Genomic DNA, 17,811 nt, shown 5'->3' with positions numbered 1-17,811 from the left:
CTTAACCTCTCTAGGCCTCAGCTTCCTAGGAAAAGAAGGCAGTTCCTTACAGTTTCCTATCTATGAAAAAGAGCAGCTGACTTGGGTTACCGCTAAGATTTATTGTAACCTTTAAGATTTAAAATATGTTCATAATAGATAGTCTACAAACAAAATAAAATGTCATTAATTTAGATTTACTAATTTGAAATCTGGTAAGAAGGGACTCTTGTAAAGGAGGGAAAGGAGCAATGGATGACAAAATGATACTTCCTAACAGAGCAAATCCTCAAACTGAAACTCATTTTCACCATGACAGGCAGTAAGCAAAATTTTTGAAAGCTCATGAGGATTTTATAAGCAGTCAAAAAGATGTAAGCAGTTGTTAATCATTCTTGCATTTACTTTAAGCAAACTATTTAAACAGAGGCCTCACTTCTTCAACAGCCCTTATCCAGGATTTAAAAGCTCAAAGACTTGATAAAAAAAATGACTTAGGAAAAATAAAAATCCTGGTTTTATTCCTTGCAAGTATGTTGTATATAGGATGGCAGTGTTCTCAACTTTCTCTCTGCTCCATGCTATTCACATGTACAACTTACTCTTATGTGACTGCGAGAGTAATGACTGTGATTTTCAGCCAGACATGGGTTGGGTGGAGGAGGGGCTCATCAGACATTCTCAGGGTCAGCCTTGAAGAGCTGTGTAAGGGGAGAAGCCACTCCCATCATGTCAATATTGTCACGTACCACACAATCTGACCTCACCTGCTAGGCCAAACCAATAAGACTTTAGTATGTCAATACTGTTATCTTTAATATTAGAGGATTTACTATCTGTTTGACCAAACTAATAAAGAATTTAAAAATGAGCCCCAAGTGAAATGTCTATGAAAGGTTTTCTTTAAAAAAAAAAAAAAAAAAATTCAAGAAATGCTATCAAGAATTGGTGATCATAAAAAAAATCAATAAATTGAGTAGAATTTGGAAAAAAAAAAAGAATTGGTGATCAACTGCAAATAGTACTAAAAACAATATTATCATTATAAACAAATTCCCTTTACATCTTTACAAAAATTTTATTTCAAAAAAATCCTTTTATCCCACTCTTACATAGTTGACTATACCAGGAGTTTAAAAGTAGAGAAAAGGAGAAATATACTACCTTCTAAGTCAGGATCTCCAAATGGATTTAAATCTGCTACATCTGGATCATCAAATGGATTTAAATTCACAGTGGTCAAGTCCTTTTTGGCTTCATCCAAAAAGTTAAGTTTGTTGATAAGTTCTGAAAATAAACATATGTATTAGTACACAATTGTTAAAGATAAGATTACTCACAGGTCATTCACGAAACATTTCAAATTGTAAAAATTCAACACTAACAATACCTGCAAATAATAAGATAAGCATTTTACCATTTAGATTCAAGTATTTTGTAGTGTACCAACATTTTCAAAGAAAAACAAAACAAATATGCATATTAATTTGGAACTTATATCAGATAATGAACTATACTAAAGATCTGAAGCTAATTTGATCCAATGATAAACTACTAACGGATTCAGTAGACATCCTTAAGTCTCAAATATGAATAATTCAAATGGGTTTAATATAAAAAAAATGTAAAGACAATATATTTATAATATATAAACTCACTCAAATGTTGCCATGTTATATGACCAAAGGTTATCTCAGTAGATATTTTTAAATCACCATCTATGAAAGATACCGTATTGATATAAGGCTTTGCTAAAGATAATTTCTATAATGTTGTTACCTGTTGGTATGCTACAAATTACCAAAGACAACATACAAGGGAAAGCACAAAGACAAAACTGACAGCTAAATACAGGCAGAAGTCAACAGGAGCAGGTCACAGTAAATACAAGCAATCGGAAACAGAAAGGAGGAAAGCTCTTAGACCTTCAGAGGAACTGGCTGATTTAGCTGAAGGCATATTTGCTTGCTTTATGCAGTCATCTCGATCTTCATCTAAGCTGCTCAGAGCATTCAACTGGTTTACAATTTCTGTAAACAGAAGCCAGTCAAGACAAATGTAAGGTAAAATTGTTTAATTAAAGAGCAGAAGAAGCATGCTGTTACTCAAAAAGACAAAGAGAGAATGTTTGGTTAATCAAGAGAATACATTCAGAGGATGTTATTTTGATGAATTATAACAGATGTAATAAACTGAACCTGTTATGCTATACACATATTTTAAAAGAGAAAGCATTTTATTGTTAAAACTTAGATTAGCAGCATAACAACTATGTTAATGAACATAAAACAAAGATAATAAATAACCCAAGAGGTTGACACTGTCTTTCAGCAACTGTTTTTTTTTTCGCATTTGTAAATAAAATTTTGCTTTAAAGCATGTGTTAAAAATAGAATTTAAATATCCTCTGATGCCACAGAAAGTATGTACTATTTGTTTCATAATATTCTAAATTTAAACTAAAGGTTTTAAGAGTATATCTAAAAGAATCATATAAATAATAAGCATTGGTCCATGCACTGGAAATTTAAAAATTAGCATTAAAACCAGAAAAACAGAGAATAGCTACTATTTTCTATTCCTGTGTTCTAAGAAATCTACTCTTTAAAGGGAATTCTTGAAGTATTTGTTTTAGGAAATCTTACAATTTTGCCAATAAAAGACGACTAAACGAAGACGGATGGATAGAAAGGAAGCCTTAAAATAAAGACAGAATTTATTTTGTGCATAAATAGCATCCTTTCACATGAGTCATGTATATTTTGGACAATTTCAGAGTTTTGAAATTATCATTCATTGGGCAAAAATTAGACAGACTGGGAAAGAAATAAGAGCCTAGTAGGGTATTCTAGTCAATCCTAGTCATTTTCAAAGTTAGAACCCAGGAATATCTAGGTATTAGGACAAATCATACAGATCCAAATCATTAAGTGAGAAAGAAACAAAATGGTTAGAAACAGAAAATAACTTTGACATTAGAGAGACTGGTCTTTAATACTACAAATCTTAGAACACATTCTAAATTTTATTTGAACAAAATGAAAGAACATATATTTGTAATATGGCTTAATCCATTCATTTGTTGAACAAATATTTATCTATCACTCTGCCAAGCACTAGGCTAGATGACTGGGATACAGGATCAAAAAAGACACGGATACTGTCCTCACAGAATTTATAGTCTATAAAGCCACAAATTAATATTGAAATATACTCAATAAATTATTACTAGAATATTAAGCTAGTAATATGTTATTTTATAGATCTGTGAACTAAATATACATGAAAAGTTGATAAACTTATCATGTCTTCTTCCCTTTTACTCTTTTTTTTTTGTATTTAACTTCATTTTTTTTTAAATTTTTTAATGATTGACAGAGTCTTTTATTAACACACAAAACACCACATCATTATAATAGGAAAATTATTGTTTCTCTAATAACTGATTACATAAAAACTATTCATGGTCTTATAAGAATTTTAGTGTGTACTAGGTTTAATGCATATCTTAGAGGCAGGACATTAGCTTGCTGGGATCATTAGGGCTTGACTGATAATGAGAAATAGTAATTTATTATTATTTTTTTAAAGTGAAATATTATTTTATTTTTTTAATTTTATTTTTAATTTTTTTAATTGATTTTGTAAAAATATTACAATAAAAAAATATATGAGGACCCCTTCAACCCCACCACCCCCACCCCACCACCCCCACCCCCCCAGCAACACTCATTCCCATCATCATGACACATCCATTGCATTTGGTAAGTACGTCTCTGGGCACCTCTGCACCTCATGGTCAATGGTTCACATCATGGCCCATACTCTCCCCCATTCCATCCAGTGGGCCCTGTGAGGATTTACAATGTCCAGTGATTGCCCCTGAAGCACCATCCAGGGCAGCTCCAAGTCCCTAAGACGCCTCCACATCTCGTCTCTTCCTGCCATTCCCCATACCCATTAGCCACCATGTCCACTTTTCCCACTCTAATGCCACCTTTTCTCTGTGGACATTGGATTGGTTGTGTCCATTGCACCTCTATGTCAAGAGGAGGCTCAGATTCCTCATGGATACTGGATGCAATCCTCTCGCTTTCAGTTGTAGGCACTCTAGGCTCCATGTTGTGGTGGTTGTCCTTCTTCAACTCCATCTTAGCTGAGTGAGGTGAGTCCAATAAATCAGATTGTAGGTGCTGGAGTCTGTTGAGGCTCAGGGCCTGGCTATCACATTGTCAGTTATAGTTTTAGTCACCTTTTTTTTTGGAGGTACTGGGGATTGAACCCAGAACCTTGTACTTGGGAAGCAGGCGCTCAGCCAACTGAGCTCATCCGCTCTCCTGCCAAGCTCTGGCTCAAGCTCACCTAGCAAATTCCTTAGGAGGCAGAATTCAGCCATAAGTAAGATCCTTTACTTCTCACTACTAGTCACTGTCCTCTGTAATTTTCAGGAAAATATAATGGAGTATAGGATCAGTTAAGTGATTACCAGTCTCACAACTGATTTTTATTCATTCATTACTAGTTGTGTATTTTTTAAAATTTATAAATGGTTTATTTTTAACTTTGAAAATATGGAATTAGAAAAAAAATAAGAACAGCTAACATTTATTAAGCAGTGGGAAGAACTTTGCATACATTTTTTTAAAAAAGATTTATTTATTTATTTCTCTCCTCTCCTCCCCCACACCCCGGTTGTCTGTTCTCTTTGTCTATTTGCTGCGTCATCTTTGTCCGCTTCTGTTGTTGTCAGCGGCACAGGAATCTGTGTTTCTTTTTGTTGTGTCATCTTGTTGCGTCAGCTCTCCGTGTGTGTGGCACCACTCCTGGGCAGGCTGCACTTTCTTTTGCGCTGGGCAGCTCTCCTTACGGGACGCACTCCTTGTGCGTGGGGCTCCCCTATGCGGGGGACACCCCTGCGTGGCAGGGCACTCCTTGCGCGTATCAGCACTGCACATGGGCCAGCTTCACACGGGTCAAGGAGGCCCGGGGTTTGAACCGCGGACCTCCCAGGTGGTAGGCGGATGCCCTAACCACTGGGCCAAGTCCGACGCCCGAACTTTGCATACATGATCAGTTAGTCCTCATAAACATCTTAAGAGGGATTAATACTCACATTTTATCATGTTTATTAGTGTAGCAGTTTGATATGTTTATGAATTCCAAGAAGAGATACTGGATTATGTTTGTAATCTGATCTGTACCTGGGCCTGATTGAGTTATGATTAGGGCTTTACTTGGGCCATGTCATTAGGGCATTGAGTCCCTGCCCCTTGGTGGGTGGGGATTCACAGATAAAAGGTATGGCAAAGGACAGAGTTGGGGGTTTCTGATGTTGGAGTTTGATGCTGAAATCTTAAGCTGGAGCCCAGGGAGAGAAACAAAGCAGTTCCCTTGATAGTCTATAGCTGATCTTGTGGAGAGAGGCAAAGCCTAGAGAGCCTCACAGTCTACAGCTGATCTTGTGGAGGAAACAGAGGAGCTGAGCCCAGAGGAACCCAGAAAGCCTGAATCCTCACAGATGTCAGCAGCCATCTTGCTCCAACAAGTGGAAATAGACTTTGGTGAGGGACGTAACTTATGCTTTATGGCCTGGTAACTGCAAGCTCCTACCCCAAATAAATACCCTTTATAATGCCCAGCAGATTTCTGCTGATTGCATCAGCGCCCCTTTGGCTGACTAATACAATTAGTATCACTTATTTGTACTTTATTTCTTGATATGCAATCACTAGCTCAAAAAATTTTTTTTAAATAATGTTCAAATATTTGTAGTTTTCTTTACATAGCTAGTACATTTTAATTATTCTATATTCTAGGATATAATCTCAATGAGGATAGAAATCAACTGTTCATCAAATATCTTATGTAATAAACATTGTAAGGAATACTGAAGAAATATTAGACATTTTAAAAAAATTTTATTGATGTATAGTTCACAACCTTAAAATTCATATATTTTAGGTGTACAATTCAATGTTTTTTTGTTTGTTTGTTTTTGTTTTTTGTTTTCTCATTGTCTGCCCATTGATTTTGCTTATTTTCTTTAGGAAGCGCTGGGAACTGAACCTGGGAATTCCCATGTGGGAGGTAGGCTTGAGCCATATATGCTCCCTTGGCTTGGTTTTTCTCTTCAAAACATTAATATTCTTCCTTTTTTCTGTAGAATTTTAGGTACACATGGGTATTTATTTAAATATGATCAAGATGACACTTACACATGATACAGACAATATTTACACTGTAATTTCTCTGAATGTTTAGACTATTTCCTTTTCTTTATTATGCTCTTGGTGATATTGAAAAGCACTTAAAATCATTTCCTCATTAACCAGTCCAAAGTAATTTCTTCTACCCATTCTCTTCACTGATGACAGGTTTCCCTTCCTGTCTAGTAGTTTTCCCTATTTATTCATAGCTTAACTAAATCCTTTCCTCACTCCTAGATCTAAAACTTTCACTCATATTAACAGTTAAAAGGTAATGGATTATCTTTACTAATGCTCCCTTCATTTGGTATGCAAATAAATGTTAATCTAAATCACCAAAAAAGCAACTTCCACAAAAAGATGATTTATCTATTTGATAAACATTTATCATGTACCTTTACATGCCACCTTTGGTAATGCTTGCCCTCATGGCTTTATATTTTAATGGGACAGAAAGGCAACTCAACATACAGTGTATGATAAATATTATGAGAAATATTCTTATTGATATATGTATCACAGGCTGTGTGACACTGGAAGAAAAGCATATAATTCAGTCTGAGGCCAAGGAAGCTTCCTTAACTTGTCTACATTTTAGATAACACAAGATAATTTGACATTATTATAAAAATAAAAGAGGATATAAAGGCATTCCAGGAGGACAAAAGGGAGAAAATGAGAATATGAAATATTTAAGGACCTGGAAGTAGACTGTGGCTTAAAATATCAGGGGTAAGGTATGAGATTTGACTGGCAAATTCCATGTCATGAAGTTATTGTGTACCAAAGTAAAGAAAGCAAATTTTACCTTGAGGTCTGTGGGAATCCACTGCAAGTTCAAATGTGTGTTTTAGAAACAGCATTAGTAGCAACATGATGGAATCCTTTGGAAAAACCATGACAGGAGGGAAGGTGAGTTGTTCAGTATCACCACTCCTATGGGAAGGCACTTATATTTTCTTGATAAAGAAGAAGGATTTGATGGTTAATTTGAAATGGAGGATGGGGAAAGCATTCTGGGATAAGTGTCAGGTTTCTGTCTTGGGTGACTGTGTGAATGGTAGCTCTAGCACGGTGACAGGGGCTATTAAGTTTGCTATATTTAAAGTTTCAGGTGCCTATGAAACTTTCAAATGGGATATTTAATAGGCAGTTACAGATGTGGGCCTGGAGACTAAAATTATAATTTTGTTACATATTTCTCCTTTTAAAAAAAACTTTGTTTCTTCTAAATTTCCTACAATCTGTTTTACTTTTACAACCTGAAGAAAAGTAATAAATTTACAAGAAGAATTACAACAAATATTATTCCCAGTATTTTTTTTTAATGGGAAGCTTTTCCAGTAATTCACTCCCATGACCAAAAAATCCCCAGCCCACTGTATTTATGTACTATTTTATTATTTATTAAAACCTCATGTCACCAAAAATATACACAATTGAGCAATCCTAAAAATGACAGATAAATGGCACATACAAATTTCTACACTAATTTGAGCAATAAATCCCTGGTATAGAACATTTAGTCCTTGTAACAACGTGTCATCCTGGACTTGCTTCACACTGGTGAGAACCAAAAGGTAAATTAAATTAGGTGTAGGTAATCTAAGCAAAGAGTCAAGTAATTTGCGTCTCTAATGTTAAAAGGAAAAAAAGAAATTGGCCACCAAAGATTATCCCAAGGAAGAGAAAAGGGCAGGGAAGGGAAGGGCAAGAAGAATAGATGACTTTTCCTTTAAGAAAGTACATAGTTTGAATAAAAAGGGGGAAAAGAACTGCCTAGAGCTAGATCATAACTCTGCATCTTGCAGCATCCTCATTCTTCTTTCCAAAATAAAACAAAAACTTGTACAGATATATCTTAATTTTTGATGGCCTAAGATAGCAAGATTACAACTTCCTAGCAGAAACCAAGGTCAAAAAAGTTTCACTTTTCTTAAAGGCTTGAGTTCATAAATATTTGATTTATGGATACATCTAACAGGTTTAATAATGACTTTCAATCCCACAGCAGATCATAATAGGAAAGGAGAGGCTGCTTCATGCAGACAAGTAGACACTGAGTATTTCCTCTCTTCTGGATCTCCCTCCCTCTCCAATGGTTCCTTCCCAGTGGATTACTAATATTAATAAATTAAACCCAAATTAATTTTAAAAAGTTCCTCAACTGTTATCTTCTCTAGTTGTGCCAGTCTCTTAATATTTCTAAGTAAATATCTTAAAAATATTAGTTGTCTACAATTTCTTATCTACCATTTATTTTTCTACTTACTGCAATCTTTTATCCCCACCTTTATACTCCCCTTACTAAAACTGCTCTAAGGTCACCAGTGTATATTCTATTTGTCAAATATACTGAATACTTTTTAGTTCTTATCATACCTACCTATCTGTGAGTAAACAATTTAACCATTCTCCCCTTGAAATTCCTGCTGCCCCTTCCAGGACACTAGTATCCTCTGATTCTCTGCCTATCTCTTTGATATTTAATATCTCCTTTAATGATAACTATTCTTCCATCTGCCGCTTAGATATTGTTATTCCCTAGGATCCCATCATAAGTACCATTTGATTTTTCCTCTAAATCTGTTCTTCCTGAAAGAATTCATCTAATCTCTTGGCTAAAACACATAAATGCAGATAAAATTCCCTAATAAATAATGAGTTCTAGGCATGAACTTCCAACTGCCTACTAGGCATTTCCACCCTAAGGACCCTAGACATTCTCCTCACACACATTACATAAAAAATGGAATTCAAGAGCTGTACATCTATGTCATGTTCATTTTGTATCTCTAATACCAGCCTGCCAGCAGATGGTAAGCCTTGGTGACTCTTTCCACTGAAGTGTCTCTCTCAACCTCCACTTGCTGGGCTGGCTAGAGCAGAGATTCAAAGTGGGCTCTTATACCCAAATTCACTGAAGAGAAACCACTCTCCGCATCCCACCACACCCTCCTTCTTCCCAGGGAGGACTACCTCTGTTTCCCTCTCAGTAGGCTGCAGTGAGCCACAGGTTTACCGAGGCTGTTCGCCTTGAGGGTGGGGGATGGATGCCATTCCCAACAAAACTCATGGTTTCTGTTTTAGCCTCTCTTTGACCCCTTCCCTCCTAGATGGCATGCAGCACTCTCCTGGTCTGCAGATCCCCAAAGCAGGTCTGTAAGACAGCTTTTTGCCCTTCCTCCATTGTTTTTGTAAGAGTGTTGAGCTCTATTGACCTATTCCATTGACATCTTCCCAGAAGACTCTCGTTTCAATTTTAATTTGTATTTCCCTGATAACCAGTAATGTTGAGAACTTATTTACGGGTAATTGGGCAAATTACATATCTTATTTTGTGTGCCCTAAGACACTGCTGCCAACTTCAGGTCACAAACATATTGTCCTATTTTGTTTTTTCAGAGGCTTTATAGTTTTAGTTTCACATTTAGGTTTACAGTCTACCTTGAATCAGGTTTGTGTATGCTGAGATGTAGGAGTTCAGGTTCCTTTTTTCCAGGTGGACTTCCAATTATTTCAATATCATTTGTTGAAAATACTTTCCTTTCCCCACATAGTTATATTGGCACCTTTGTTGAACACTGACCAAGTAAGTTTCAGACTGTTTTGTTCCAATGATCTGTCTATCCTTGTATCAGTTTCATGCTATCTTGATTAGTACAGCTTTACAGTAAATTTGATGTGAGGTAGTATATAGCCTCCATTTTTTTTCAATTTTATTCAGATTTTTTGCACTTCTAAATATATTTTAGAATCAGCATTTCTTTTTTAAAGTCTGTTAGGTTGATGACTGCCATTGAGTTGAACTTATAGACTGATTTTAGGAGAAATGACATCTTAACAATACTGTGATGGTTAGACTATTTTGTCAACTCAGCCAGGTAACTGTGCCCAATTGTTAGGTCAAGCAAGCACTGGACTAACTGTAATACAAGGACATTTATGGACTTTAGTCACCATTGATTTTACTGCACTGGTAAATCATAGATAGCTGATTAAATCAATCAGGGAGATTGCCATTAGCAATGAGTGACACTTAGCCAAATCAGTTGAATGCCTTAAAAGGGGAAGTGATTCCAGCATTGAGAGAGAATTTCCCAGCTCGTATTTGGACAGTCACTGTCTCCCAGAACTAATCAAGAACCTTCACTGGACTTTCATTGGAGCCCCTGGTTGCAGCCTGCCTGCGGAACCTGGACTTGTGCATCCCCACAGCTGCGTGAGAGACTCTTATATATATATAATCACATACTATTGACAGATATCTCTTGTTGATTCTGTTTCCCTAGAGAACCCTGACTAATACAAATACTGAGTCTTCCAATCAATGAACATAGGATAGCTCTCTGTGTCAGTTTGATATTATTTATGAATCCCCAAAAAAGATAAAAATTATGTTTGTAAACTGATTTGTTCCTCTGGGTGTGATACTCTTTGATTGTATTAAATTTAAAGGTTTTAAGTTTATTTGATAAAAGATTAGGGCTTTTATTTGACCAAGTCAGTAAGGTGTGACTCAGGGTTGAGTCACCAATGCCTTGGTGGGCTGATATAAAAGGACACTCACTCAAGAAGACACACAGGAAGAGAAAGAACTCCACAGATGCCAGAGGAGAGAAGGGTCAAACAGTTAAAGCCCAAGAGATGAGCCATTCATCTGATGGTTTGCAACTGTAGAGAACAGAGCAACTGAGCAGCTGAGAAGTTCCATAAAGAAAGAAAACCTTATGTTAGTCTACAGCTGAGACTGGAAGAAGCTGGCCCACGGAGCCTTAAAAGGAAGAAGGAAGGAGAGACGAGGCAGACATCACCCACCATCTTGCTTCAACAACGTGGCAACTGACTTTGGTGAGAAAGCTACCTTGAGTTGGACTTTTTAGGGCCTTGGGACTGTAAGCTTTTACCCCAAATAAATACATTTTATAAAAGCCAACAGATTTCTGGTACTTTGCATCAGCAACTGTTTGGCTGACTAATATACTCTTTCTTGATTAAAGTCTTTATTTCCCCTCAGTAAGGTATTACAGTTTTCAGTGTTCCAGTTTTTTACATTTTTTGTTATATTAATTAAATTAACTTTAATTTATTTCTAAGTATTTATGTTTTCTATCTCTATTGTAAGTGGAATTATTTTGTTAATTTCATCAATCATATTCCCTAAATACTTTTTGTTCATATATAAGAATACAATAAATTTTCCTATATTGATTTTGTATCCTGTGACCTTGCTAGGATCTATAGTATCACATTGAATAGAAAATTGTTCCCAATCTTAGGCAAGTGAGTGTTCAATGTTTCACAATTAAGTATGATGTAAGTTGTAGCCTTTCATAGATGCCCATTACCTAACTGACAAAATCCCTTCTATTAAAACTTTGCTGAAAAACCTGCTACTGAGTTTTGTCAAATGCTCCTTTCTGAATTTATTGCAATGATTATATGGTTTTTCTCCTTTCATCTGTTTTTTAAAAAATTAATTAATTAATTAATTTTTCTCCCCTTCTCCGCCCCGCCCCAGTTGTCTGTTCTCTGTGTCCATTTGCTGCATGTTCTTCTTTTTGTCCACTTCTCTTGTCAGCGGCACGGGAATCTGTGTTTCTTTCTGCTGTGTCATTTTGCTGCATCAACTCTCCATGTGCGGCGCCATTCCTGGGCAGGCTGCACTTTCTTTCGCACTGGCAGCTCTCCTTATGGGGCGCACTCCTTGCACTTGGGGCTCCCCTACACGGAGGGCACTCCTGTTTGGCACGGCACTCCTTGCGCCCATCAGCACTGCGCATGGACCAGCTCCACACAGGTCAAGGAGGCCTGAAGTTTGAACCGCAGACCTCCCATGTGGTAGACGGACACCCTATCCACTGGGCCAAGTCCGCTTCCCCTTTCATCTGTTAATGTGGTTAAACCAACTTTGTATTCCTGGGATAAATCCTCAGAAAATTCTATTGGTGGTTAGATTATTGTCCTTTGGCTCATCTCCTAAATAGTGAAGAGTTTCTAACTTTTGCTTCACAGTTCACACTGCAATCTCACTCTGTCAGATGAGCTCTCAGTATCAGGAGAATTTTTCCAGAGTCTTGCAGGGAGCCAGAGAATCTTTGATTGTCATTAAGTTAGTACAAACAGAACAGCGTTTGGGTTTAAGAGGGACCCAAAAAGTAGGGCTGAATTTGTAGTCTGTGCCTTCTGCCATTTCTACGATTACCTGAGTTGACACATCTGAGTTCTAAACACTGTGAAGACATTTTCTCATCTTTGGGTCTCAAACTCTTTTAAAAAAGGAGGTAAATGTGGTGCCTTATATACATACCTTTTAGCTCAAAGAATCACAGTTGTTTTACTTCTCTGCTTCTCCCCCATTTCCCAACCTTAATACCTAGATAACAGGTGTGATCTTCCAGAAATTCTCACCCTTTACACAGACTCCAAAATTGGTAGCCAATCTTATTTTACTGAGTCCAGAGCAATCCTATGATTTTGTTCCTGAGTCCCATGTAAACTGAAGTCTCCTAGGTACTGGAGGGTAGATGTCCAACAAAAACCAGAAGCTAATTAATTGCATTCTTCGGCCAGAGTCCCAAATTTATTCTTAGGAACCTTCTAATCAAAAGGAGGCCTTCTTATCCCTAATTCCTGGCCCTAGCAAGCAGAACACTTAACCTCAGTGGGCTGAGTCACTTGTCATCAGTTCTAGCTTGTAGCAGTTTGATATAATTGATGAATTCCAAAAAGAAATATTGGATTATGCTTATAATCTGATCTGTACCTGGTCATGACTGAGTTATGATTAGGGCATTGAGTCCCCATCCCTTGGTGGGCAGGGACTCACAGATAAAAGGCATGGTGAAGAACAGAGTTGAGGGCTTTTAATGTTGGAGTTTGATGCTGAAGACTTAAGCTGGAGCCCCAGGAAGAGAAACAGAGCCATTTGCCTGATAGTCTACAGCTGACCTTGTGGAGAGAGGCAAAGCCTAGAGAGCCTCATAGTCTACAGCTGACTTGTGGAGGAAACAGAGGAGCTGAGCCCAGAGAAGCCCAGAAAGCCTGAACCCTTGCAGACGTCGGCAGCCATCTCGCTCCAACCCCTGGAAATAGATTTTGGTGAGGGAAGTAACTTATGCTTTATGGCCTGATATCTGTAGGCTCCTACCCCAAATAAATACCCTTTATAAAAACCAACCAATTTCTGGTATTTTGCATCAGCACCCCTTTGGCTGACTAATACATAGCTCCTCAGATCTAAACTGGTATTTCCTCTACTATCATCTGTGTTATTAGACGTTGGTTCCTGAAGGTAGCCAGTATGTCAATCTCTCTTAGTTGATTTTATCAACTATGGGAAAAAGATTAATAAACAGCAGGCAACATTGCTATGGTAAAAATGACTCTTGATTGATAAGCTGCATCTGGATAGGAGGACTGTGAATGGACTATTTAATTGGTGGAAACTCTGAGTTTCTCTGAATGTGGAAATTTTTGTAATTGGGTGTGTCCCTTATAGGGACTCTGGAGGCTATACTTATGAGACTGTTACAAGAGATATCAGTTCATATGGGGCATCGGGATTCTCGGCCCAGGTAATCCCTGTTCCTAAATATATGGATCTTGTCTCCTTAGAACCTATTGTCATTTGGGAGACAGGGTCAGGAAATAGACCTGAGCTGCTGTGAGGACTGTGGTGAAATAGAAATGCCCTGTTAGCATGCTGTGTTTCTTGTCCAATATCCTTAATGAATCTAATGCTAAGTGTAGTCTATTCAGGTCACATGAGTCTGAATGTCTGGTTGAGCCTGTCAAGTCCATGGTGGTCTTTGCAACAAGTGTAGGATACCTAGGGCCTTTCAGGTATCTCATAATATCTGTGTTTCTCCATAATGCTTTGTTATAAACTGATACAACTGAGCCTGATTTTTTTTGTACTGTACTCAGTAGTATCTTATCATGTATGCAAGAGTCAGGTTTTCCTTCCTATTGATGTATATTCAGAAATTCAACATGAATTCTAACTAAAGATGGTCATATCACCAAATATTGGTTCAAGTGTTGTGAACTTACCATATAAATGTAGGCGCTGTTTTGACATTTTATATATATATATATATATATATATATATTTTTTTTTTTTAGGTACCAGGGCTGGGGATTGAACCCAGGACATTGTATGTGGGAAGCCGGCACTCAACCATTGAGCTACATTGGCTCTCCTGAGTTGGCTTTTTCATTTGTTTTGTTTGTTTTTTTTGTTTTTAGGAGGTACTAGGGATCAAATCCAGGACCTCATATATGGGAAGCAGGCATTCAACCCTTGAGCTACATCTACTCCCTATAAATAATTTTTAATACTGCCTGCGGTAAATGTTCTGTTGAACATTTGGGCTTTGCTCCCCCAATTCCAAGGTCTATAATTTCTGCTACACTTTAGTGATTTTTCCAATTACAATTCAAAATTCTCCTTTCCATTTTCTGGTGTCTGCACCTCTGTAGAATATATCAGTCTTTGGTAAATATGCAACATCAATAAAGGATTCCTGCCTGAGAGCAAACCCCCAAATAAGTTTCTAGTTAGCAGAAGACTCTGTCTCAGCCAAAGGAGGTGTTTTAGCTTGTTGGCTTCTAAAGCAAACACCATACATTGGGTTGACTTAACAATAGGAATATGTGCTCACAGTTTCAGAGGCTACAAGACTTGCTTCCCCTGGAGTTGGTATCTTCTGATTGTCCAACAATCTTTGGGGTTCCTGGGCTTTTCTACTACATGTGACAAAGCACATGGTAATGTATTTTCCTTTCTCTTCTGGATTCCCTTGACTTCTAGCTTCTGGCTACTCCCCATGGATTCTCTTTCTATGTTCAATTTCCTTTGCTTATAAGGATTTCAGCTATATTGCATTAAGAGCCACCCGCATTCAGTTTTGGGCACACCTTAACTGATAACATCTTCAAATAGGTTCATATCCACAAGACCAGGGGATGGGGACTGAACATGCCTTTTGTGAGGGACATGATTCAATCTCCAATAGAAGGAAGGATCTTTTACTAATCCAAGCACAGATACTGTAGATTTAGTTTTGCCTTCTAGCAAAGACTCTAATTTTAGAAGATATTTTTTTGTCAATTACTGTTGATTTGAACAGCAACTTCCCAGAAGAAAATACTGAATAAACAACTAGTCTCTAGGTGCTAGCATTATTTTAAAAACTCTGATACACAAAATAATTATTATAGTCTATTTCCTCAAGAAGTTTGCAACTTATTTGAGGAAATGATAAACCCATGATTTTTATTGATGTAATGCAACAGCATATAATACATATTTACATTATAATATAAAGCTATAATAATGGCAAAATTTAAAATAATGATTCCTTCCTCCATAAAAATCATGTGAATAGTAACAATTTCAAAGCTGGCAGGAAGAACGAATATAAATTGTATATTAAGTGACTGCCACTTTTTCTGGTACATAAAAATACCCACCAAACTTTTTGTACCATGTTTATAATATACAGACATTTTGTTTGCTATTATTTTAACACCATTGTTGTTAAATTTTAATACCTTTTTAATTCCTAAAAGAACTTCAATCATACATTTTTAAAGTGTTGGTACTGCTGCTTAAAAATATTCCTGTAAGTTAATAATGGGAATGGAATTTACTTATGTTAATGTGTAAGTAATAAAGCCAAATAACTGTCATAAGTTGTGCTATTAATTTAAGTGACTGCACTCTGCAAATATAATAGAAAATCTGTAACATTAAAGAGAAATATGCTACAATGACTGTGGATTTATTGACTGAGAACATGCATCTAACCACTCACTGTTCTCATATTTCTCTACCCCCTCAAAATATACATTTTTCAATCAATTCTTTTGGAAAACTAGTCTAGAATTATTTGCAATTTGAATTATATGTGTCTTCCAGAACATTTTCTTTCCACAAAATGGGACTGCCCTCCCCTGCATGAAGTAGTATATGATTAGAGGTGAAAATGAATGAACAAGATAATAAGCCAGAATGATCAATGTGGGCTACACTAGAATGGGGAAGCCATATTTACTTATCTACAGACTTTCAATTAACTATATTAAATTCCCGATATGTTCCACGTAAATGTGCTAAATATGAGGAGTGAAAATGATTAGAACACAGTCTCTACCTTAAAGGAATTTCATAAAACAGGGAAAAGAAACATGTAAATAATAGCACAAATAGTAGCATCCCTAAGAAATTTGAGTTATCAAAAGTAGTATTAATACAATTTCTTCAATTAGGGTCAGAGAATCTTAGATTGTCTAAAATTTATGGGGGAAAAAACTATGTATATGTTTTAGCAATAACGGTTCAGCTATAAACCCTAATTATCATAGAAATTTTCATTAAATCTACATTTTGCTAAATAATGTCCTTTCTTTCCTTTTAATACCAGAACAGGATTTGTAATAAATTATCACCTTTTCTCTCATTTCTGTGATCAAAACAGTACAACACTGCTCAATACAGATATGATTATGTGGCTTTTTATTCCTACATAATACTAGTGTCTAACAAAGCCTTCTATACAAAGAGTAAACCATATTTTCTAATTAAAAGATCAAAGTATATCCTATTGAAGTTATAATCAACCTCCTCATGCGGAGAGTTCCCACATTTTTATATAGTACTGCAGTAGCATTAAGTAGTATAGTCAAGCTTAAGAAGGGATGAGCACAGACTTCTTAAGAGTCTGTGACAACATAATTTAATGTAATACATCTCCATATTTCACCCTGTCATTCCTTTAAGGTAAGTCTTTACTTACAGCAATTTCATTCATACATTGACAAAAGAATATGAGTATTTTTAGGCTGCTTTATAATCAGTAGTTCCAGGAACATTTTGTGCTTTCTTGACTAACCTTGGACTTGATCTTAATCTGCTGAAACCTGTTATATTATTAACATAAGTATGGAAAGTTTTCAGAGAGCTATAGGGAATAGTGTATTAGGAAGGGTTATAGAAGAAAAGAAACCACCTTGTTAGTGGCATTATTTTTCTATGGAGAAACAAGAATAAGATTTTCAACTCTGTAAAAAAGATAAAACTTTTAGCTTCAATGCTAATAAAGCCAACCTGTAATTTTTGCTGCCTTTTCCTCTTGGTTTACTCGGTTCTCATCATCTTCTTCATTGTCTTCTTCAAAGTCATCTAAATTGCCAATGTCAGCCTGCTTCATGCTCATCAAACTAGCCAAACTCTGCATGTCTTCATCTCTACATCAATGATTAAGAATATAATACATAGTTCATTAAATGACACTGCTTGGAAAACAACTGTTTATTAAGATGTTAACATCAATATACTCCTTCTTTCTATAAGATATAATGCTAAGTTATTTTTAAACAGTTATACAAGAATATTGAAAATTTTAATAAAAGATTAAATTTTTAAAAAGATTTAACACCCACCCCCCATTGTTTGCACTTGCTGTCTGCTCATTTTAGGAGGCAATGGGAACCGAATGTGGGGCCTCCCATGTGAGAAGGAGGCTGTGTCTCTCTTTCCTCACTGTGTCTCTTAGTTGAGTCATCTAACTTTGTCATCTTGTTGCATCAGCTCACTTCACCAGCCCATCATGTCAGCTCA

General features: G+C 36.4%; 1 protein-coding gene across 18 annotated transcripts in view; it reads right to left on the bottom strand.

The window, feature by feature from the left end:
* EHBP1 (EH domain binding protein 1) overlaps nt 1-17,811 on the bottom strand; it is a 524,220-nt gene that overhangs the window by 217,050 nt on the left and 289,359 nt on the right. For 13 of the 18 annotated variants that reach the window (XM_058278659.2, XM_071208862.1, XM_058278647.1 and 10 more), the window contains 3 exons: nt 17,299-17,438; nt 1,905-2,009; nt 1,144-1,266 (listed from right to left, as the gene is read on the bottom strand). In XM_058278659.2, the coding sequence (XP_058134642.1) occupies nt 1,144-1,266; nt 1,905-2,009; nt 17,299-17,438 (368 nt within the window). The remainder of the gene's footprint in view (nt 1-1,143; nt 1,267-1,904; nt 2,010-17,298; nt 17,439-17,811) is intronic. The other 5 variants (XM_058278650.2, XM_058278655.2, XM_058278656.2 and 2 more) reach the window with 1 other exon arrangement.

The sequence above is a fragment of the Dasypus novemcinctus genome, chromosome 17 (assembly GCF_030445035.2).
Source record: "Dasypus novemcinctus isolate mDasNov1 chromosome 17, mDasNov1.1.hap2, whole genome shotgun sequence".
Lineage (NCBI taxonomy): Eukaryota > Metazoa > Chordata > Mammalia > Cingulata > Dasypodidae > Dasypus > Dasypus novemcinctus.
The sequence above is the reverse complement of the archived record's forward strand: the minus strand, read 5'-3'. Positions and strand labels throughout refer to the sequence as shown.